At 41.7% G+C, this 23,601-nt stretch overlaps 1 protein-coding gene across 1 annotated transcript in view; it reads left to right on the top strand.

Annotated features, from left to right (window-relative positions):
- Positions 1 to 23,601, top strand: part of shtn1 (shootin 1) — a gene marked incomplete at its 5' end in the record, with an annotated part of 43,902 nt that overhangs the window by 7,746 nt on the left and 12,555 nt on the right. Inside the window, 4 exons of the mRNA XM_079280771.1 lie at positions 3,768 to 3,828; positions 10,916 to 11,010; positions 19,907 to 20,078; positions 23,278 to 23,360. Of these exons, the coding sequence (XP_079136897.1) occupies positions 3,768 to 3,828; positions 10,916 to 11,010; positions 19,907 to 20,078; positions 23,278 to 23,360 (411 nt within the window). The remainder of the gene's footprint in view (positions 1 to 3,767; positions 3,829 to 10,915; positions 11,011 to 19,906; positions 20,079 to 23,277; positions 23,361 to 23,601) is intronic.

The raw sequence follows: 23,601 nt of genomic DNA on the forward strand, positions 1-23,601 counted from the left end.
AGACTTATTTAAAAGACTCCGTCCACAAGACAAATGACGGCACTTATCGTTTGTTCAAAAACAACCCGTTGAACCATGTTTACCTCTCCCAGACATGCACCTCTAGCATGAAAGGTGGAAGTAACTGTCCAAACTGCGAACCTTCGGGGACAGAGCTTTCAGTGTGGCAGCCCCCACCCTCTGGAACTCTCTCCCTGCGGTGATCCGCAACATCTCCACTCTGGACGCCTTCAAAAGGGCCCTCAAGTCCCATCTGTTCGCCAAGGCTTTCGGCCCCTAGTTTACTTGTTCTGTTTTTCTGACTGTTTGTCTAAACTGTTTTTGTTACTCTTGTAAAGCGGCCTTGGGTCCCCTGAAAGGCACTATATAAATTAAAGTTATTATTATTATTATTAAGTAGTGCCACATTGTTACAATGGAGGGTGTCTGCTGTTTGCCTCTCGAACCAAGCTGCCTCTGTGCCGAAGCCAAACAGAGTCCCAGCCAGAGCACACTCCATGAACAATCTTTGTTTCGTGTGATTCATTTGCGCGTCAATACGTTTTTTTGAACCGGTGTTTTTGTCATCAATACTTTCACACAGAACGAGAATATAACACTTTAAAAAGAGACATGCTTTTTTGAGAACCAGGTCGATTTTTGTGAGCTTTTTCACCACGAGTAAAGGCATCAAGCAATCACGCTGTGGGGAACGGCTTGATTTGCGTCTCCAACACAAGGCTTTGTAGTCCAAACATACTGTATATAAGAAGAGGACGCATCCGACGTGATGTCACCCATTGGTTTGTGGACTGCCATTTTGAAGCCTCGAGTTCATCATTTGGGCCACTTGGATTTTGTCCGTCACCATCTTGTTTCTTTGCAAACAGTGAACGTGAGGTGACTATTTGGACTGAGAAGGAGTGAAGCCGTGATAGAGATGCCGTATACAATATAGAGACTAAACTCAACTACTCACGTTTAAGGCACTTGCACATCAGCTTCACTTATCAGACCCGGAGGTTGCTGCCTGAGTCCTTTCAACCTTGACAAAGGCAGCACAGACCACTCCCTCCTTCCTTACCTTTCACGATGAAGCCCTCGACGTATAATATTGGCAGCCAAATGTTTTGCATTTCTTTTATTTCTTTTGATTTGTATTGGTCTATCCCCCTGGTAAAAGCCTTCAAGAAAACATCTTTGTTCGGTATCTCTCTGACCTTTTACAACCATATATCCCATCAAAGTCCCTCAGGTCTACTGACCACTTGCTGCTTGTTGTCCCTAGATCGGGTTTGAAGCACAGAAGAGATCGGACCTTTTCAGTGGTTGCCCCCAGACTGTAGAATGAGTTGTCTCTGCATGTTAGTCCCCAATGCCTTTTAAGCACATTTTTATTCTCTGGTTTTTAGAGAGATGCTTCTCGATATTATTGTCTTTTGTGTTAACTGTGTTGTTTTTATGGTTGTTGCTGTAGTTTAGTTTGATTGCACAGGACTTTGGCTAACTATTGAATTCTTTATAAATACATTTGGATTGGATTTGCACAGATCCCCGAAACATCACACCATAATGTTTTTCAATAAAAATGAGAATAAGAAAATAAATATATTTTCTCCAAATTGTTCAGCCCTAATTAGTATCAGCCCTCAGAAACCCATATTAGGTAACTAGTGGTGCATCGGATCACAAACCTCACGCTTCGGTTCTTGAGTCACGGTTCGGATAATTTTTCGGATCAGCAAAGAAAAGGGGAGGAGTCAAACATAACTTTGCTTTCCATTTATTAATTAAAGAACTTCAAGAACACTTAAAGTAAAGAATGTTTGGCTGTAGTCTTACATAAAAACAAAAATATTGAAGATGTCCAATTTGAAACTAAATTAAATCAACAACAAACACAAATAAAACATTAAAAATACTAATTTCTGTTAAGTTTAAGTGCAACATGATGATGCCCTCTTCCTTTGATCAATATTGAAAGAAAGAAACAGCCAATGTCTACTCTACAGCATCAAAGAGTGAAAAAAAAGAGAAAGCAGAGCACTTTAACCAGATTTTGAAATCCTTTGTTTTCCACACCGGAGAATGGCCTCATGTCTCCATCAATAAAGACCCCAATAGATGCTGTCATATCTTTAACCCGGTCTGATTCTGCCACTGTTAGGTTCAAGAGCCTCTTGCAACTGTGGGAGAGACCGCATGTGTTCCAGCCTAACCAAAAAGTCAGGTGGTTTCAATTATAAACAAGAGTATTTAATACTACAGAAGCTAAAACAATTGCAAAGTGAAGTACATTATTTACAGAATATATAGAAATATGATCCGCGTGAAAAAGCATTCACCCGCGCCTCACCCTGAAAGCGTCACCACCCACAAGATGAAACGAGAGCAGAGAGAGAAAGTTCTTTCTCTGCTTCTCCTTACATAGTTGAAAAACATCCCATAATGTCCGTCTTAGTTTCTATTGGCTAAATCCGGCTGGCTCCTCCTTCTCTCATCAGCCAGCTGAAAAACCCTCCCACGGGTGTGACGTGTAAATCCCTGTCTGACCCTTGGCTATTCTTCACAGTTTAATACATTCAATGACTGTCTTTTATGGCTTAACACTTCTATGGTCAACATACTATATAAAGATAAGGATTTGCAACTTTTGGCAAAAACTTCACAAGTTTTACAAGCATAGATGGTACGTCCCAAGTACTTGCTAACATTTTACTATCCACCTAGGTGCTACAAATTCTAGTAAGAAAGACTTCTAACTATGAATTCTAAAACACACCTCTAATTATGACTCGTCTAAGGATGAATCCTAAAACACTTCTAATTATAATCCTACTAATTATGAATCATTAAACACTTCTAATTATAATCCTACTAATTATGAATCATTAAACACTTCTAATTATAATCTTAAAACACCATTCTGAACCTAAATTTCCTCCACCACAAACGGTTTCTTAAATGATACCTTGTTGTTGTTGTGCTTTGGCTCCCGTCGCTGACAGACGGGATGGTGGAGCTTCATATGTGTGACCATGCCCGATGTATTGCCGTCGTCATATGTCTCTCTTTAAATAACGCCTACATACCGTGCCGGTTTTGTCCACCGCCCTCATCCCGTCATTATAAGTTACAGGGAAGACAAAATGCTCCCAAACCTGCGACTTAAATGACACCGGGGGCTTCTCAAGCTCCTACGCTCACCATGACTTTCACAGTTAAATGCTTCTAACCTGCTCCGTTCACGTGAACACACCACTGCTTTATATCTGTTCACTCTGCATTGATATTCAGGGATTTGTTTCTTGAAAGGGAACAGCAGCAGTAAGACTTTATTGCACACTATGATGATTAAACTGTTTGAAAAAAATATTCAATTAATCTGCGGTTCACAAGTGTGCCGAACCGTGAGGGTTGATCCGAACCGCGAGGGTTGACCCGAACCGCGAGGGGTGACCCGAACCGCGAGGGTTGACCCGAACCGCGAGGGTTGACCCGAACCGCGAGGGGTGACCCGAACCGCGAGGGGTGACCCGAACCGCGAGGGGTGACCCGAACCGATCACGAATCGATCCGTGATCCGTTACACCACTATAGGTAACCCTAGTTTGGGCTCGGTATTAAAGCTCAATACCTTTTGAGCAGTGACTCTAATTGTTTATAAACTCAAACTGGCATCAAATGTCTGGTTTGATTTTCACTCATTTGTACTGAGATGGCTGACGGTTGATTAAAACAGCAGTGGTCCTGCGTTGACTGTTCTCTGTCTGTCTGTTTTACATAAGTGCAAGAAGCTGGAGGAGGAGAGAGATGAGGCCATCAAGAAGCTCAATGAGTTCCAGCAAGGTGAGTTTCTCTCTCTCTTAGGTCAATACGTGTTTCATTCTATAAACAAGCTCTAACTCACTGATGTATCTAACTGTGGAGCTAGGAATGTCCGTCTGTCTGTCAATCCATCAACATCTTGAGAACATCAGATGTTCTCCACACTTGGCAGGTCCATTGCTGGGGACCGAAGGGAGTGCTCTGTCAAAATTGGTGTAATTTGGACACTTCATTTGCTCAACATGAATAACCCAAAGTGCTCCAGGGCTCTGCAGACTGAGTCCAGCATGTCGTCCGCGTGGGCTCAAGTCTGCAGTTCACTTTACAACCGAACTCCTCTTCACTCCCCTGGAGTCAGCATGGGCAGATAGCCGACTAGAAAGGAATCGAACCAGAGTGTATTTCACCGCTGTGAGTCAGCCATAACTTGGGTGTGTTTCCCCTGTGAGTAAGACTCTCCAGAAGAGACATTCGCTACAATTATTGGACTAACATCCATAAGTGGGATATGTCCATGAAATGAGTGTGAAAGTGAAGACATCCACCAAGGACTTTCATCCTGATGTAATTGATTTCATAATTATGTAATTCATTAATTAATGTATTACAGCTGTACTAGTTTAAAGCTTCTTTCATAACCTTGGCATTACAATTCTAATCAACATTTGAATGCTGCTCACCTTTGTTTTGTCTATTCACTCTGTTCATTCAGTGTTTCTGCACCATTGCAGAAACAAATGAGGCTTTGCTTATATCGTTAATATTATAGCGATTTGTAGAATTAGATTTCTGTGGTGGCTGCGTTGTTTTCAGCTCGTGTGATCCAACAGCAACGATTTCAAACTCATTTGATACATTTTGTCCAATGCATTTGTAAGTTAACAGTTTTATTTTTGTTTAATTGAAGCCTTTTAAAGCCATTTTTGATGAATATTCAGTAGAAAGGTGCTTGTCTACAGTAAGACAGCTGGGCTGGCCTTTATCATTTGTGCATATGCATGGTCTGAGGCAATTCTAAATATTTATGCAGACTAAGAACAAATTCAGGTAAAAAAAATATTTTGTGCGTAAATTGTTTGTATTTTCAGTTTAAGCACAGATTTGTGTCGAGCAGTTTGTGAATTAAGCCCAACATCCTAGAATTGATTTAATGTCTGTTCAACGTGGATCTGATGTGACGCTAAACAGTTTACTAACACGTCATATTTTAATTGTTATATGTTCTTTTGAGTCAAATCTGAATCTGCAACATATAACATTTCTCAGGTACAGCTCAGGTAAATGTATACAATCTTCTTCCTCTGAAGTAGAAGTACATAGGAAGTAGTATACAGTTTAGTTGCATACATCTTTGTGTTATGGGGGCCTTGTGTAAGTTAGTTCGGGGTACAATGAGTTAGAATAGGGAGATAATTCAACATTTTTCATATCTTAACATCTTTATAAATCTATAGCTGTTTGGGGCCCTTTTAGTTGACCCCTCGGGCAGTTGCAGACAATAAACCTTCACAGCTGTACAAATATGTGAACCAGATAATGGCATTGGAATAGCAATGTCACTGCTTCAGCTTTCATCACAAACCTGTTTCCAAACACTGCACGTTTAAAATGTTTTGGCCCATCATTCAATTTTACAAACTGATTTTCCTGACAGGTTGAATGCTTTGCTATGACCACTTTAGTGAAGACCACATTTAAAATAAGGCTCCACATGTCAAAAGATAGTGCAAATAGTTTGTCTTTGTAAAGGTGGAGTTGTGTGGATTTTCATCTGAATAAATCTGGCCCGTACTTGTGTATTCAGCGATTCTCCAGCCAAAACACATATTGTGTTTGATTTCCGCATTAATAGAGGCTGCCTCACTGTGCCAAGCAGCTGCATATTAGGACCTATTACGTGATTTCATAGCTCTTAGAAAATTGCTCCTATTCACAACGAAACGGCTGGGGGTGGGCCAGCAGGGTTGGGGGGGGGGGGGGGGGGGGGGGGGGGGGGTAGAATGGGGATGGGAGAAAAAGCCCCCAACACACAATCATGCCTTTTCAATTGCCGATGGCAAGGTTGACGACAACATGACCATTGTGTTATAATGATAACACCACAAAGGCATCTTCCCCCCTCATCAAGGCTTCACAGCGGCTGCAGATACAATTTAATTCACTGCTCCGTTGGCGGCGCTGATACCATTATGCAGCCCGTCGGCACAGGGGTAATCACTGTCTTTCCTGAGAGGAGGATGAAAAAAGACAGGCAGAAAAATGAGAGTAGAAAAAGATGGAGTGATGATGATGGGGAGGCCGAAACTTACAATTAAGACTGCCAATTCTGACGTGTCAGAGCCCCCCCGTTGACTCGTGCTCATACACTTTCAACACTTCCACCGCTGTTTATTTACCATGGCTACCAGTAATTATAATTAACATGTCATTTAGTTCAAGGCGTCCTTTCGTAAGGTTGCTGAGTGTGGCCACAGCATTATGGAGACAGGCAGAGAGGAACGGAGACGAGGCCGAGGATGGAAACTGGCAGCTAAGTGCTGTTGAATGACTGATGTGGAGGGCGCTGCAGGAACGTGGATATCGTCCGGCGCCGCCGTTCATCAAGTTCTTAATTAGGTGTCACTGGGGGGAGGAATTGCCCACAACAATGGCACTAATGCTTAATTTCTTACTCGCTCAACCACAATGTTTGATTAGCTAAGTGGCAGGCCATTCTTCAGGGGCGTTTTTCTTGTACTGAGGTGTGATTGCATCTTAAACAACATTACGGTTTGTGATTTTTAATTTTACCAGATTTTTTTTTCTACTAACTGTTCTACTTAAACTACCAAGGTTTAGTTTAAGCTGCACTAATCAATATGTTTCATATCAACCATACATCAAATGACTGAATGGCTGTAATGTGAAAGTTGTCACTCAATAAGTGCACAGAGAATTATCACCAACTCAGCAGTTAACCTCAGCTGATACGCTGTATATAAGAAGTGGACGTAGTCACCAGGATGTCTTTTGAAGCCTTGAGTTTGGCATGTTGGCCATTGCCATCTTGTTTTTTCGCAACCAGATGTGACACAATATGGTGGAGCTAAGTGCAACCGAACGCTGAATAAGATATATATTTTCAGGCAACAAAAGTGGTATAATTCAATTTCATGAACTAAAAGCACACAGTGCCGTTGTGAAGCACAAAGGGTGGCTGCGGCTGTTTCCATCTTGGCAGTGTCGACACAGCCTCACTCCCAGCTAGCAGCTAAGCGACTTAAGGCAACACCCAACTTACACTAAAATCAACCATATGCATAACTTTACACCTGAATAGAATTGAAACAGGTGAGTGATATCAAAATTATTCTCCCGTACAGTTGGGGATATTAGCTATAGAGACCTCAGTTGGCCTCAAGTGGACATTTGAGGAACTGCGTTGGCTACATTCTTCAGCACCGTAGGTTGCCACTTGCTTGAAACTAGAGATTGAGACCATAAACTCATGTTTACAATGTTTACTGAGGTAACAAATCAAGTGAGAAGTAGAGTCATTTTCCCATAGACTTGTATACAACCAGAGGAGTTAGAGGAGTCGCCCCCCTGATGGCTATTAGAAGGAATGCAAGTTTAAGGTGCTTCCGCATCGTCTTACCTTATCAGACCCGTAGGTTGCCGCCTGTCCCGGCTCCATGCAACGTTTTTCTCTTTTGGTTCGTTGTGTTGGTTCTTTACTTTCAAAGAGCTCTGATAAACCCACTGTACGCTGCCAGTCCAGCACCAAACGTACTGGACTGTGCTAATGTGTGTGCTAATGTGGACTATCGGACGGAGGGAAGATTGCCGCTACAGTAACGATGACGATAAAGACGCTTTAACCTTAACATTTTAACTGATAAACTCCTTGCAGAAACTGTTCTCAAGACCCCCAGCTCACTAAGCGGTGGAACTTTCAATTTACCACGTGCCTCGATAGACACAGCAGATAAGACACACAACAACTGGGCTTCAATCTGAACACTCAAACTATTTAGGAAGTATATGGCTGAGCCTGCTAGGTTTATGGGCATACATTCCTGAGGAGTAGATAAGACACAGAAACATCCAATTGTGATTAATAGACTGAAGGACACTGAGTTTTGATGCAAAATAACATGTAGTCCTTCTATTGAACTCTCTCCAATAGACTGATTTCTTGAGGTATAATCCACATCTTTAAGTTATTTTTCTATTTTGGTCGATTTCAATTTATATGACTAAAATACTCATACTAATAAAACCAATACTTTATATTAATCATGGCAAGATCCTTATTTTCACATATACATCTTCTACGTCCCCAGAGATCTTAAACAGAAATTTGAATGCACACTAATGCCATATCCCAGTTATCCTCCTATTTTGGATATATCATTTTATTCTAGCTCAGTGTAAATAATTGATATTTGTAAACCAGTCACAATTTACTAACAAGATTTGTTTGCATTTGTTCTAACCTTTGCTTGGCAGTCATATAAAATTCATCTACGGTTACTGACTGAAATGTGCCTTTATACATAAAGCTTGAGGTTTACCGAATCTCAAAACTTGAAAACATCTGAGTTCATATATAAGATTAAGCATTGTTGCAGATTTAATAAAAATGTTTATCTAAATGTAAAATATATGAATAACTAAATTGTTAATCATAAACCCATGAATTCGTATAAAAAGGGTGATGATGGCGCTCAGCTTCAGCCTTCAGACACGGTCAGGTTGGGTAACAGAGTCTAACTTTACATAACATTTAGGACGGCACACAGTTTTGGAAAATAACAGGGAAAGCTTTGTTGTTAATCAATTAAATCTCAATCGCTACGGAGTTGTTGTCATTGTGTACAATGACTTATTGTTTCATATCCACACAAATCAAATAATCAAGTTCTTTATATATGAAATATGTATTGCACTGAATGCATGACTACATTACTAAACAGAAAATAAAAAAGTAAACAAACAAGGCCCAGTGTAGGCACCTTGTTTATTTATGTTGACGTTTACTCAATTTAAATGTAAAAAAATTACATTTGACAAGCGCCTATTAAAATACAGCAGCTCATCAATAAAATACTTTGTGTCTTATATTTGTTCATACAATATATATATATATGTATTTATTTGATCAAAATATGATTTGTGTATTTCAAGTCTTTGAGTTATGAAGACAAATGTAAAATACGATACATGGTCACATGTCTTCTGGAGTTTTCCTGGAGATCTTGTAGATCTGTGGCTTGTTAAACTTGATGAGCAGAGCTCACCGTGTTTAGCTGAGGGGGACGCCTCGTTGGTGCCTCGCTGTGGGGAACGCTCACATGCACTAACATGCACTAACAGACCCCCGGCCGGCCAGCTATGGGAACAAAGAGACGAGAGGCTTTGATAACAACACACACAGAGTGCTCAGGGAGACGGTACTCCACTTTATCTTTGCATTGAAAATATTGTTTGATGCTATATTAATGTTCTACATTTTAAATACAGCTCCTTTAAACTGAGGTATATTGTGTTTCCAGCTTGTCCTCGATATACTTTTATAAAAATACAGTCTTAGATTATAAATCCAGTGCCTATACTCACTTGATTTAACACCCTCCAGGATTTTTTCAAATAAAAATGTACTCCTCGTCATATACCTTTGTAGTGCCGTGTTGTTGTACATGCTACAGTAGTTTAGCTAAACAAATAAGGCTGAAAAGCAAATGTTTCTGTTCACCCTGGGTTACGTGCAACATTCTTAACAAAATGCCTGTGTGCACTCTAAACTTTTATTTATAGTCGTAAGCGCTAAAGTTGTTTCCTGCATTGAATCGGTCTATATGCAGTCAATAAGCACCTTAGGCTTAATGGCTGATGGCTAATGGAAATAAAAAGGTCGGGCAAATTATCTTTACAAAAGATACATTGCGAACAAAATTTGGTTCCATTCCTTTTGAATTCAAATGATATTGATGAACATAGGGCACTCAGCATTGAGCCTACTCACATGGCAGCCACAATAGCGAGCAGAAATATGTTCCAGTGTCAAGTGTTGCAGCACTCTTCTGTCAATTAACTGCGCAATGAAGCGAGAAGTTACAGGCATGCGCCCATTCATTGGGAAAATCCGAATCATGTTCTTTGTGTTGTCGATGCCATATTCATCGGGTTGGATGGCCATGAGGTGACTTTTAAAGTTTGTCTTGACATGAAAGCAGTCATTCAGTACATTTGTTAATCTTCCTTGCGTACTTCATTAACATTGTCACATCTGAAAAGGCTACTCACTTGTGAGCTTTTTGGCTCTGGGGCTCAAATTGTAAGACGACCATGCATCATGTTCTTGTCTTTCTTGTATGTTTGCCACTCTGAACATGGATTGATTTCAATCTGTTCATTTTTTGCTTTGTCTGTTTGAGGGGCTAAATGTGAAACTAACAATGGTTCTTAACAAGGGAGCGATTCTTACTGGTTAGGCCAGAACAGATACTTTTGTTAAAGTTACTACGAGGAACTTTCAATTTGTGTTGCTTTTTAAAAGTGGCAGTGTTTCCGGGCACCAGAGTCCGTGTAGAAAACCTCTCATTTTACTGCAGCAGAGGTCTGACAGTCTTCAGTCAATCCTGGTTCTGGTTCTCCCGTGCCTCCCTTTCCTCCAGCGGGCTGGTATAGATGTCATGTGTACATAACATAACAGAGAACACAACAGAGTTACACATTCAATGCATATGACATAAATGATTCACATAATGAGAGTTGTAAAATAATGTTGAAAAATGACTACCAGTGATAACAGCAAAGATAGATATAGTAGAACAACACTGATGACAAAAGCAGGAAGGGTATCAGCAATAGCAAGCGATGCGACTACTAATAATAAAGACAGTAGCAGTGGGTGTCAGCAGGGCCCTGACAGGAGGCTGGACCATGGTCCAGATATAACCACGATCCATGGAAACCTGTGAGGCATAGTTCATGAATCTAGATTTAAATATCAAAACATTGTTATAGATTAACATACCATTTTATGCTTCTCAGCAAGTTATGAATTACAGGCAATGTGGTTATGGAGAGGTATCTTTACTTTGTCTCTTCTTTTTTTTCTTAGTTTCTCAGCTGGTCATTGAAGAGGTCAATGCTATTCAGCAGAACCTGGAGATGGAGAGGACATGTAGAGAAAGTGCTGAAGCCCTGGCCTCCAAGGTACACTTTTACTGTCAACTGCTCAGTATTATAACCAATGTGTTCTGTGTCCTATCTGTGCTACTTACATTACCTAACTAAGCCTAGATTCAAGTTTAAATGAAGTCCAATAAAACAAGCTCACAACCAAGATAATTGTCTCATTAAATTAAAACAAGAGAGGAATAATGGAATCAGAACTGTTGATTTAGAACACGTTGGGCTGAATAATAATGACACTACAGAATCAAATCAGCTTTTTAAGACACTCTGGTCAGTGTATTCCAGGAACTGTCACTTTGACATGTTCAATTTGTACGTTGCAATCAAAAGGACTCTGTGGTCCTCCAGTTCCTGGATTCTTTGGATTCAGAGCACACTTTTTGAGCACACTTTTTGGGAGTTGTGATTGAGAGTGGGAGAGCCTGGCACATAGTGATTTTGCAGCCCACTGGTGTCGAGCTTATCACTGTAATCATTTATCATTCAATTTCTGGACAAATCCCTCACAGTCCCCCTGGGCCAGTGGGAGGGAGGCTGATGGAGAATTATGGTGAAGGTCAACTTTTAGGCCTATTTTCTTCGCGCTCCCCGGCCTTCAGTCCTCCTCTCTACCTTGGGTTGTTTGTCGCCCTCGTCTTACAGGGCCTGTTGAGATGTCTGGCTTTTAAAAACAGTATATTTGGGCTCTCAGGACACTCCCAATACCTGCATAACATTTTAACTCACACATTACAAATGTCAGTACTGCTATTATTATTCCACTATTCAGCATGGTGATATTCTCGATGTGAATCTCTGTTGTAATCCTGTAGTTTATTTTCTGCATTGAAAAGACTAGTGCAGTGCTCGTTGATCACACGTCTGTTCAGAACAGGCTGATCACTGCTGATCCTCTGGTCCTCAGCAACACACCTGACATGTCATAGATGAGTCACGGCTCCTCGCGGTCACAAACACCAGAGAATACACTCCGGTTCAGAGAACACCAGGGGACACTTTACTGTTAGGGAAGGTAGCAACCTGGGCCAGGGGCCCCAAAGATATAGATGTATTCTGATATGAAAAATATTGAAACTTATTGGACCTTAAAATAACTTATAAAAGCCCCCCAAAGCACGTAAGAAATATACAACTGAACTGAAGACTACTGTGTACTTCTACTTAAGAGGAAACCACTGTAGTACTACATTTACCTGACAGAAATGTTACTGGTTACGTTGCAGATTCAGATTTGACTCAAATATGACAATTCAACAATTCAATTCAAATATGATACATTGTTATTCATTGAACCATTCAGGATTATTTTAGAATTGAAAGCTCCACCTTCAACAGATATTATATTGATTTAAATACAATGGGCCTCAAGAACCACCATGTGTAAACAGTCTGCTGTGATCCAAAGTGAGTTCTTCACTAATGGATTGTAATCATTACTTTGAAGCAATTTGTGTTAGATAATCCTATATGAATCATAATTATGTTGACATTTGTCCTTTTTGACTCTGTAATTTGAATTTTGAGCATAATTCCAAATTGGCCATTGATGCTGTTGTACAATGCTACAATATCAATATGAACATCTGAAGCTGCAATATAACTTAAATGATGCACTCATTGAAGATGAATTTATCTCTGTATGTAATATGGCCAGTGAGAAGTGTAACCAGGAATGTCATGGCTGGTTTGTTTTGTGATACTGTCACAGTTCAGCTCCACACCCTCCTCACTCTACTTGTCAGCCACTCCCTCCTCATCAGTCCAACTCTCTTCACCTGTTCACTCACCTGTCTCTGATCACTAACCAAGCCACTATATAGACTCCCGCCTCCCAGACACACATTGCCAGATGGTTCTTTGCTTTTGGATGCCAGACTCTCCAGCACTCTGTCACAGACTGATCTCCTGTTACCAACCCTGCCTGCCCCTGGTCTACCGTCTCGCCTGACTCCCGGTAAACACCACCAGCCTTCTGTTCCTGACTCTGATTAACTCTGCCTGCTGTACGTGCAAGTTTGTAATAAAAGCCAACCATCCCTGGAATCTTGTGTGTTGCATTTGGGTCCATATACAACCGGTTACATTACAATGTGGCCAGTGATGGACCCAGCACACACCCCTGCACCATGGAGCCGTTTCGAGAGGATCGAGGGGCTCTCCAGCAGCATGAGGCGCTGATGACCAACATCGCCGCTGAGACACGTCAGTCAGCAGCAGCCCAGGAGCAGGCTTTGGCTGCGTTAGCCGCTCGGGTCCAACATTTAACAGCAGCCTTGACCCAGCATGCAGTCTCAGCTCCTCCTCCTCCTGTCCCTCTGACGCCCACTCCAGCACACAAGCCCCATGTGGGAACCCCAGAGCGCTATGCTGGAGAACCTGAGGGCTTCAACCCATTCGTCACAAACTGCTCCATCTTGTTTTCCCTGCAGCCCTACACGTTTGCCTTGGAGGAGGCTAAGGTAGCCTTCACCATCAACCACCTGACAGGCAGGGCATGACTGTGGGGCACCGCTGAATGGGAGAGGCGCACGACAGCCTACTCTTCCTTCCTGGCTTTTTCTGCGGAGCTACACAAGGTGTTCGGGACGGTCTCCAAGGGCCCTGATCCTACCGGGGGACTTATGGATCTGCGTCAGGGAGACCGGACAGTTGCAGATTATGCCATTGGGTTTCACACGAAAGCACGCCTTAGCGACTGCAACTCTGCAGTTAAGTGTATGTATACTCAGCTTTTGACTAGCTGAGTATATTAAAGATGAACTGGTTTCTTTTGATTTGCCTTCCGACCTGGATGGCTTAGTTGAACTGACTTCCCGAGTGGACAGACTCATCCAGGCAAGGTGACAGGAGCGACGCAAGGGGGTGATAGATCGCTGCTCTTCCACTCGGCCTCAAGGTCCTCCGGCAGCTACCAGCGTCACCCCAGGGCCTCAACCTGGGGGCGTTGAACCCATGCAGGTGGGGCACACCAGTCTCACTCCAGAGGAGCGTGAGCGCCGCCGCTGGGGAAATCTCTGCCTGTGCTGTGGCCAGGCGGGTCACTTTATATCCCGGTGCCCAGCAAAAGGGCATGGCCCGCCAGTAAGAGGGGAGGTACTGGTGAGCCGAACCACAAGACTCTCCCCCAACCAAAGACTCCTGTGCCACGTTCAGCCTCTGCTCGCAAATGGATCCCACACCCTCGCTACTTTCATTGACTCTGGCCCTGACGACAGCATGATTGATGAGGACCTAGCCCTTCAGCTGGGTATCGACCGGGTACCCCTGCCATGCCCTGGATGGTCACCTACTAGGGACAGTGACTCACCAGACCAGTCCGTATGCTCCTGTTTGGTAACCACCATGAGACCATCCAGTTTCTTATCCTGCGGTCACCCCAGCATCCATTAATCCTGGGGTACCCCTGGCTCCGCCACCATAACCCCCACATAGACTAGGCAACAGGAACCATTCTGGGGTGGAGCTCATCCTGTCACCTGATTTTTCTGAAACAAGCTCCTGCACCGCAGCAGTCAGAATTGTCCAGCTCTGCTTCAGACCTTTCAGGGGTGCCTACTGAATACCATGACCAATGTTCCCTCTAATTTTTCATGTGTCTGGGCATACACACAAGCTCCCTGAGCACACTGAGGACCACTGTGAGCAACATCAGATGTGCACGCTGTGGCCACACACCAGTATCACACCTGTTCAAAACCTTGGATCATAGCAAGTTACATGGCTTATTAAAAGAATCAAATTACAGCAGCAATTTTCACTAGTTTACTTTTAATATAAGTGATTTGACAAACTTTAAAGGAAAAAGACAAAAATCTTGTTGTTCATGAGATGTGTAGTATGTTTTATGTGAGAGTCCTGCTTGGCCATGGGAAGAGTCTTGCTTTGGCCTGTGTGAGGTCCTGTTGTGGCCTGTGTGAGGGTCCTGTTGTGGAAGAAATGATACATATACACCTTTCAGACATAACATTTTGTTCACATTAAAACATTCACATTTTGCACAATGACGTGTGCTGTAGCTTGTGTGATACAGTGTAAATTCCTGTAACTCTGTCTGTAAAATATGTAATTACTCAGTTTTTTATTATCATTTCTACTACCCATAAATTATCTAGTAGTAACATAATTTAATGATTAATATCCATAAGTAAAAAATCTTAATAAATGTCACTAGAATATGCACAAATCTGACTTAAATTTTACCTTATTTTTCACGTCTGTCCTTCTCACTTCTCCAATGGTTGTACACTTTGTCCAGGTTGATGGCTTCGTCTGCTTCTTGCTTTGACTTTATGCGCATCAGCTGGTCCAAATGTGCCACTTCAAGAAAATCTCACCCAGTTTCACCGCTTGTTCTTCTATTTGAACATACTCCGACAGCCATTCCATCTTAAAATAACCACATTTCTTTTTTCCAATGGCTTGGTGAGTGGATGTGTCGCTGCCCGTTCGTTTCGCCATGATAAGGGGTTAGCATTTGCGTCTCGTAACTCCGCCGCACTGTTGTTAGCTAGCTAACCTGCACGGCGCGAATGGGCAGGGCAATAGTGTCAATGCTATGATTGGCTGCGTAGCGTAAGTGAACCGAATCGTATCATTGGCTGGACACCTGTCACTCACTGAGTTACGTCGCAAAATAGTACAGAAAACAAAAATTATTATTATTATTATCATTGGTTTAATTGATTAGATAAGATTAGGACTAATATTAGATATTAATTAATACGTTTATGTTGAATTTTATTTTATGCGCTGCATATATTTTCTTGTGCGCTGAGAATGTGCGAGCAGTGCGCGATTGCTCAAGCGCGCAGCTTAGAGGGAACATTGACCATGACTATCGGGAGGTATTCAGTAAGGCCAGGGCCTCATCTCTGCCTCCACATCGCCCCTATGATTGTGCCCTTGACCTGCAACCAAGCACCACTCCACCCAGTGGTCGCCTGTATTCCTTATCTGCACCTGAAAGAGAGGTCATGGAGGCGTACATAAATTCCTTTCTAGCGGGATCAGCGGTCCCTCTTCTTCACCTGCTGGTGTGGTATTCTTCTTCGTGGGGGTCACTGAGGCCTTGCATTGACTACAGGGGCCTCAACGACATTACCATTAAGAACCGCTTCCCACTCCTCTCTTCTGCCTTTGAGCTAGCTACCATCTTCACCAAGCTAGACCTGCGTAACGTCTATCACTTGGTCCGGATCCGAGAGGGTGACTAGTGGAAGACTGCTTTCAACACTCCCACTGGCGATTACGAGTACCTGGTTATGCCCTTCAGCCTCACCAATGCCCCAGCCGTCTTCCAGGCCCTGGAGAATGATGTGCTGAGAGACATCCAGGTCCCGAGAGGAGCACATTCACCATGTCCAAGCAGTCCTTCAACGCCTCCTTAAGAATTCTCTGTTCGTTAAGGCAGAGAAGTGTGAATTCCACTCATCTGTCTCCTTCCTGGGGTACATCGTGAGACAGGGGATCGTGCAGATGGAGCCTTTCAAGGTGTCAGCTGTTACGCCAGTCCCTTACTCACGTAAAGAGCTGCAACGATTCCTGGGGTTCTCTAACTTCTACCGGAGGTTCATCCAGTGGTCCCCCTCGGCTGAGGAGGCCTTTCAGAACCTCAAGGCCCGGTTTACTTCTGCCCCTATCCTCCAAGTCCCTGACCCCGAGAGACAGTTTGTTGTGGAAGTGGTCCTTGATTAGCCATATCCGAGAATATATACATACATCAACTATTCACTTACTTTAGTTAAAAGCAACATTCAGTCACCATAAATCCAAGTGCTGTGAACAGAATAAGGTTGCACATAAGTGACATTACCTTTTTGAACAATGTTGACCTTTCCATAGCATTTCAGTTGTATTGTAGAGTCACAATTCCTGCTCTCTGAGGGTGTTAACATTATTTTATTACTCATTTAAATCCAACCAAAAATACATAAGGAATTGTTCCCAGAGAAGGATGGACAAATTGAACTCTGTATTCATTTCTTTGTACCTAATGATGGTAATATTGCATACAAAGTATTCCCCAGCCCACAATGAGAGTTCAGAGCAATTCTTTAAATTGAAAAGGCAAATGGAGGGAGTTAACAGCTTACAACCAGTCGATCAGAGTTCTGATGCTGAATGTTTTTTTCTGTTGATGTCATCAACGGTAAGATGAAGATGCTGTGTCTTTGTAACGGTGACCTCCAGTGTATAATAAATGATGTATTGTTGAGTGCAGTTTGGTGTAAAGGGCATCGTCAAAAATGGAATTGCTACAATCTGCTCCCACCAGGATGCCATTAATAAATGTTTCTTTTATGGCTGGCCTTCTCTTTGTCTTCTCTCCAGGCATGTTTCTTCCTTCAGATGACAGAAACATTTGCATCCATCTCCTTCCCCTCGGTTTCATTCCGGATTTACTTAGCAATGGCCTCCTTATGGCCGTCCTGATGATTGAACTTTCAAAAAGGGAGCCGCCGTTGTTGCAGTTTAGTATGTATCTGTCATGAAGAACTGATCAATTTGCAAATCATTTCATAGGTAGATAGCACCTGAGAATACGTGTTGGAAGTGATAATCGCACAGAAAAACTTGATGCATAGAAATGCAAGATGCAAATACATGTCCCATCAAAAAAACTGTGGTTACATCTAAAAGGAGAGATATTCACTGCTTTTGCGTCCCTTCCAATGTCTGCTTTTTCACACCTTATCATTGCTTCGCATGCGTCCTGCCATTATGACTGATTGCAGGGCCAAAGAAAAGAGGAAATCAACATCTCATTTGCTTCCTCATTTCTGTGCCTGTTTTCTACTGGCTTAATACAAACACTTCGTCTCTCTATGCAGGTTTGAGAAATGAAGGCGCTGTAAGATGTCACTTTTTGTTGGATTCATGTCATCTTTTAGGAAATACGTGCTGAGTATGCCATCAATTGTGTGTTGGTCATGTGGCTGCACAATGTAATCTTGTGAGCGTATTCACACACTATCGTCATGGCTGTGTTGTTGAGCAAATTATCTGTGAAATAATTTTCCATTCAAATCTTTGAAAAGTTGAGTGCTACAGCTTGTTTGTTCATCCTTCTCTGCATGATCATGTCCACCTGAGTTTAGAAGGAGGTATGACATGAGAAAGCTATGTTAATGTGTCCAACCATCCGATTTGTTCCTATCGCCTCCACGTACTTTCACCATCGTATTTTTAAAGAAAGTATAATGAATGAAATACTATACATTAAATATATACAGTGTGCGAATGACCCATTAGCAATCTACCTGGTTCTCCAGTGTTGCATGCTGAAGTCTTAAGACTCGATTCATAATATAAGTCTGCAAGATTTAATAGATGCAACACAATGCAATCAACTACTAAACATGCCTGGCACACACACCACCAAGTCACATGTAGGAACATGTGTGTCGCTGTACAGCCTTTCACCTAATGCGCAGCAGGTCCATCGCAATAATTCAGCCGCAGCAAACAGGCCAGAGGTTGAAAAATATTCTATCTAATCTTAAAAAAGACTGGGTCACAGAGGCCCGATGTCGAAGCAGAAAAACATCCACTGCTTCTCAGGTTCTTCGGGGAAACGCAACATTGGAACCAGGAACAACCAGGTGTTCAATGGTCATATGTGAGAGGAAAATGCCACGTTTTCTATCTTCATATCCATTCAATTCAATTCAATTTATTTGTATAGCCCAAAATTCCAAATTTGCCTCATTTGCCGTTACAATCTGTACAGCATGAGTACAGTTTCAATACTGCAATACTGACAATATTGTTTTTTGACAGTTTCCAGAGATCCCCCAAAATGTTGCTATCGAGGCTTTCAGGGAGTCTCGAGTGTCAATCAAGGGTCTCAAGCCCCCAAGACCATTTCTCACACTATATACAATTTATGTTATAAAGCACACACTACGACCATATATTATTTATTTTCTGTATTCAAAAAGGCATACTCTTAATACAGATCTGGCCAATTATGGATATGGTATTAATCTCAGTCCGTGAATTGGAATAAAAAGGATGGCATTACTGGACCATACTGAGTGTCAGTGCTGAATGATAAGTTACAGTACTCATTTAGACATAAATGTATGTGAACATAGTCCCACCTGAAGCTCTCGTGTTATTGAGATAGAAAAAGTCCCCTGAAGTAAGAAAATCAGAAGAAAGACGTTTCTCAGCGTATCACAAATCACACCTTCCTTCTTTTTGATTGGTTCTGATTGTAAGCTGTTTATGGTGTGAGTGGCCAGGATATAGAAGTTAGTTCAGCATGTCTGAAGCTTACATTTAGTACTATGTCGATGAGTCAATGCTTTCTAAAGTGCTTCATGTGGCAATTAAATATTTGTATTTAATGATGTTTGTATGATTAACCTTTAAAATGAATGGGATTATTGCCCCAAAATTGGCTCTGACAAGCCATGTGACATATTGTGCTTTGAGACTTGGATGAAAATATGCTGGTACTTTATAGCACAAAAGATTTAACATTTTATTTTGCAGGTAATGTGGACATTGTCTGCTGTCGGCAGCAATACCCGGAGTCAAGCAATAGCCTGTTCCCAGCGCTGCTCTAGTGTGATTTCCTCCTCTTCATCTGTCACATGCAGGCTCATTACAGTATACCGCCCACGGCTTGAGAACTACCTTTGCAAAGGTGCACCAAATTTTGCTCACAAACAAATCAGAGCAGACGGGGCTGTTTTGGGGGACGGGGGCTAAAAGAGATGAAGCATTCCAGACAGAGTTCAACTGTTTTAGTAAAAACTCAAATTACAAGTATGAACCTGAAAATGAACACGATATGTCCCCTTAAATAGTTTGCCACAGAGTGCCATTGATCTGTGATATGCATGATATTCTTGACAATCACATATGAATGTCCTTTAATGTTTCTCTTTGTGCCTCCTGACTGTAGTTGAACCGTCAGAAACGCTCTCTGAAGAGGAAGAGCATGATGCTGCTGCCCCACCTCAGCCCAGAGATCATCACTGAGATCAACCTTGATGATGAAGAGGAGGAGGAGAGTGAAGAGCTACATGCAGCCAGTCATTTCTGCCTCTCTCCCCTGTGTCAGACCACCATCTCAGGTACAAGTTGTCTCCAACTCCTCTCATTGGGATGTATATGTCCCATGAATGTCACCGATCGTAGCTCGAGCCACATAGAAACGGCAAACATATTAGTGGGATTGTTAGCATTATTCCTGTAGCTAATGCTTGTAAAAAGGTTTACATAAAACATCAAAACCCTCGAAGAAAGTGCATCAAAAAGACATTATGAAAGGACATTTACAACTCATTACAAATCTAAGAGAATAGAACATATTAAACAAGCTTAAAATAGAATAAGTAAAATACAAGAATAAAAGTTACAGTGTAAGAAATGATTTGATAAAAGGCAGCGGCACACAGAAAAGTGTTCAGCATGGATTTAAAAGAAGTGAGAGTTGCCGTTTTCTGGGAGTTTGTTCCAGATATGTGGAGCATAAAAACAGAATGATGCTTGTCCATGTTTAGTTCTGACTGGAGGACAGAAAGCACACCTGACCCGGACCAAGTGAGAGGGTTGGATGGTTCATAGTGTAGCAGAAGATCAGAAAGAAACTAGTCAGGAGTATTTCGATTCTTTTAAAATGAATTGACACAAACTCTGACATCCTGCGTGGCCCTCCTGTCCACAACCCACACGACATACTTGTTTACATTTATAAACTCAAATGTTGGGCCTTCGACCTTCTTCTGAAATATATAAATTTGACCTCATTAAGTCTAATGAAAAACATCATTGATAAATAAGTCCATCCATTGAGTGCTGCAGGAATGATGTAGGCCAACCCAACACGCTGGTTCCCTCCACAAACAGCCGATGAGATTCTTCCATTAGATTCTGGATTGTTGCAGGATTATCTGTGGAAAACAAACGTTTATGATATTTAAATGTTTTGTTAAGCATGAAAATTCTCACAAATGAACACCACTGTTATGATTTTTGAAGCTTGAATACAATCAGCAGAAGTAAAAAGCTAACGTCAGGCTATGAAGGAACTCCATCACGGTCACATGACTTCATGTCACCACCACGAAGCTAAAGGAGGACTAGTGAGGACGTTTACTCGTCTCATTTAGACTCTTCAGCTTGTGTTAACCACAGACCTTATTTCAGGCTTCTGACCAAAAACACATTCAGCAAACCCACTGACTCAGAGGCAAAGAAGGAACCGGACGTGCAAACATGTTGACTCACTTCTTGTTTTTAGGACTGCAGCAGTATATCACCATAATGTGCAGGATTCTTTTCTTTTGAATTCTTTGGACATTTTGATTGAAGTGCAATACTTCCACGTTGTCTATTTTTATAAAAATATTATTTATGTATTTATAATTTCAATCAAAGTATATACTCTACATGCTAAATGTACCAAACTGCAGGTATTGAAAGAATATCTACAATATGGTGGGTGGAAAAGTGTGAACTAGTCATGTTGCAAACTGCTAAACTGTGCGTTTCATCTGCATAACGCAAGTAAGCAATAACTACATTGAGTATGTTCAGTGAGTCTTAAAATGTCTGAAGTATTTATAATGCCTGAAGTATTTATAATGCCTACAGTCTTATTCAAGACTGTAGGCATTATAAAGGAGTGATAATCATGCCATTTACAAATGATATACTATGATGTAGAAGATGTACAGAAAGACGTTGACTTGCTCAAAGAGTTTTGGCTGATTTCGTGGAACATTCACAGTTGCATGTTGATGGACAGCTGGTCAACTCACTTCCTGCCAGGGAACAAAGAGGATACTCTCTCTCTACAAGTTGACACTCTTATCAGACTAGTGCAGTTTGACGAGTGCGGGCTGAATGTTTGGCCTGTGCTGCTGCTTACTGCTTATACAAACAACTTCACAGTTACTGGAATTTAACGTTCAGCAAGGTAGTCAACCTGGGTCTGGGGCCCCAAACAGCTATAGATTTATTATGATGTTTAGTTGTGAAAAATACTGAAAGATCTTACTATTGTTACTCATTGCACCCCAAAATAACTCACTGCTACTTCAGAGGAAAACATTGTAGTTCTACTTTTACCTGACAGAGAAATGTTACTGGTTCCGTTGCAGATTCACATTTGACTCAACAATGTAAATATGATGCATTGTCATTTATTAAACTACCCAGCGTCATATTGGAATTGAAAGCTCCACCTTCAACACACGTTCAGTAAATCTGAATTCATCGTGCTTATACTGCCTCTCTGTCACTCTTTACTTGAACTAAACATTTGAATGCAGGACATTTACTGTGTGGTATCAATATCAATAGTTGTATCAATAATACTTCTATCACTGTCAAAACCAACATTCAAAGCTAGAGGGAGGGTGTAAAGTAAAGCAGGGCGGCGTGAAGCAGATGACATGAGCAGTTGTTGACAGTCAGACAAAGATTCCCTGTTTGACAGTTACATAAAGGTCTCAGCTGGGTGTGATCACGGAACATCTGTTGTCATTTCAGAGCTGAGCATATCACAGGTGGGGTCCTGCTGCCATCCTCCATACTGTTCATCTGTTCAGACATTTCTTTAGCATTTCCATTTAATGTGAGAATCCTTCACAATACATGTCTTACTCAGCAAAGGGCATCTCTCCCCCCCTCCCCCCACAACATTTTTTTTTTTCAGATGTCAGCAACCTTTTCCTGCTAAGCACTCTCATAAATGTCCCAGTCTGGTCCTGCTGTGAGCTGCTTGTAGTTACAGATTTAAACTCTGTGTAATTTCCTGTGCAAAGAAATTCATTTTATGCAGTTAAAACATAGAGCAATAACAATACAGTGTGATGGCGAAGCATTGTTTGATTCCTCAGTATATTACATTTAATTTGGCAAACATATCACAAAGCAATAAATGAATGCAGTATATTGTCCTGTGTTCTCGGATCTTCTCTTTTGTTCTGGGGTAAAAGGATGTCAATTATTCCCAATCTAAAAGCAACACAAATCCTGTATCTGATCACATGGTGTGTACGTTGGCCTCAGATACTGAGTTACTGTGATAGAACTAGTATTACATTAAAGGTCGGACACATTAACCTCGGCTGGACAGGGTTTACTGTGTTTGATAGCATTGATCAGGTGACAACAACCTCATCCAAACATCCAAATGACATAAAGAATCACAGTGAGGACTCCACCAGGGGAACTTTATTGCAAATACATCCAATATGATAAACAACCATTGGTGTGTGTAAGAAAGAGCCGTGTTTAACACGACTTTGATTTCCTTTCTTTCAGAGCAACAATATAAGTTGGAGAAACATCAAGCAGTCGCTGGCCTCGGGGCCGTGAGAGAACAACTGAGGGAAACCAGGGACGATGTAGGTTTGAGATTGTTCCTTTTGTCCAGCACTGTTTCTGTCATTATGATTCCAATGAATTGATGTCAACGGCAAGGCTACCAAATTGTTCAGACTTGTTACTGAGAGAAGGTTCTCCTTTTCTTGTGACCGGTTTTTAGTCCTGCACCTGCAGCCAACTTAGTTTGGATGCTGTGCACACTAACCACCTGTATTACTCATCCAGCAGTAGTTCAGAATGATTTCAATTATTGCTGGTAAA

Source organism: Melanostigma gelatinosum (genome assembly GCF_949748355.1).
Source record: "Melanostigma gelatinosum genome assembly, chromosome: 12".
Taxonomy (NCBI): domain Eukaryota; kingdom Metazoa; phylum Chordata; class Actinopteri; order Perciformes; family Zoarcidae; genus Melanostigma; species Melanostigma gelatinosum.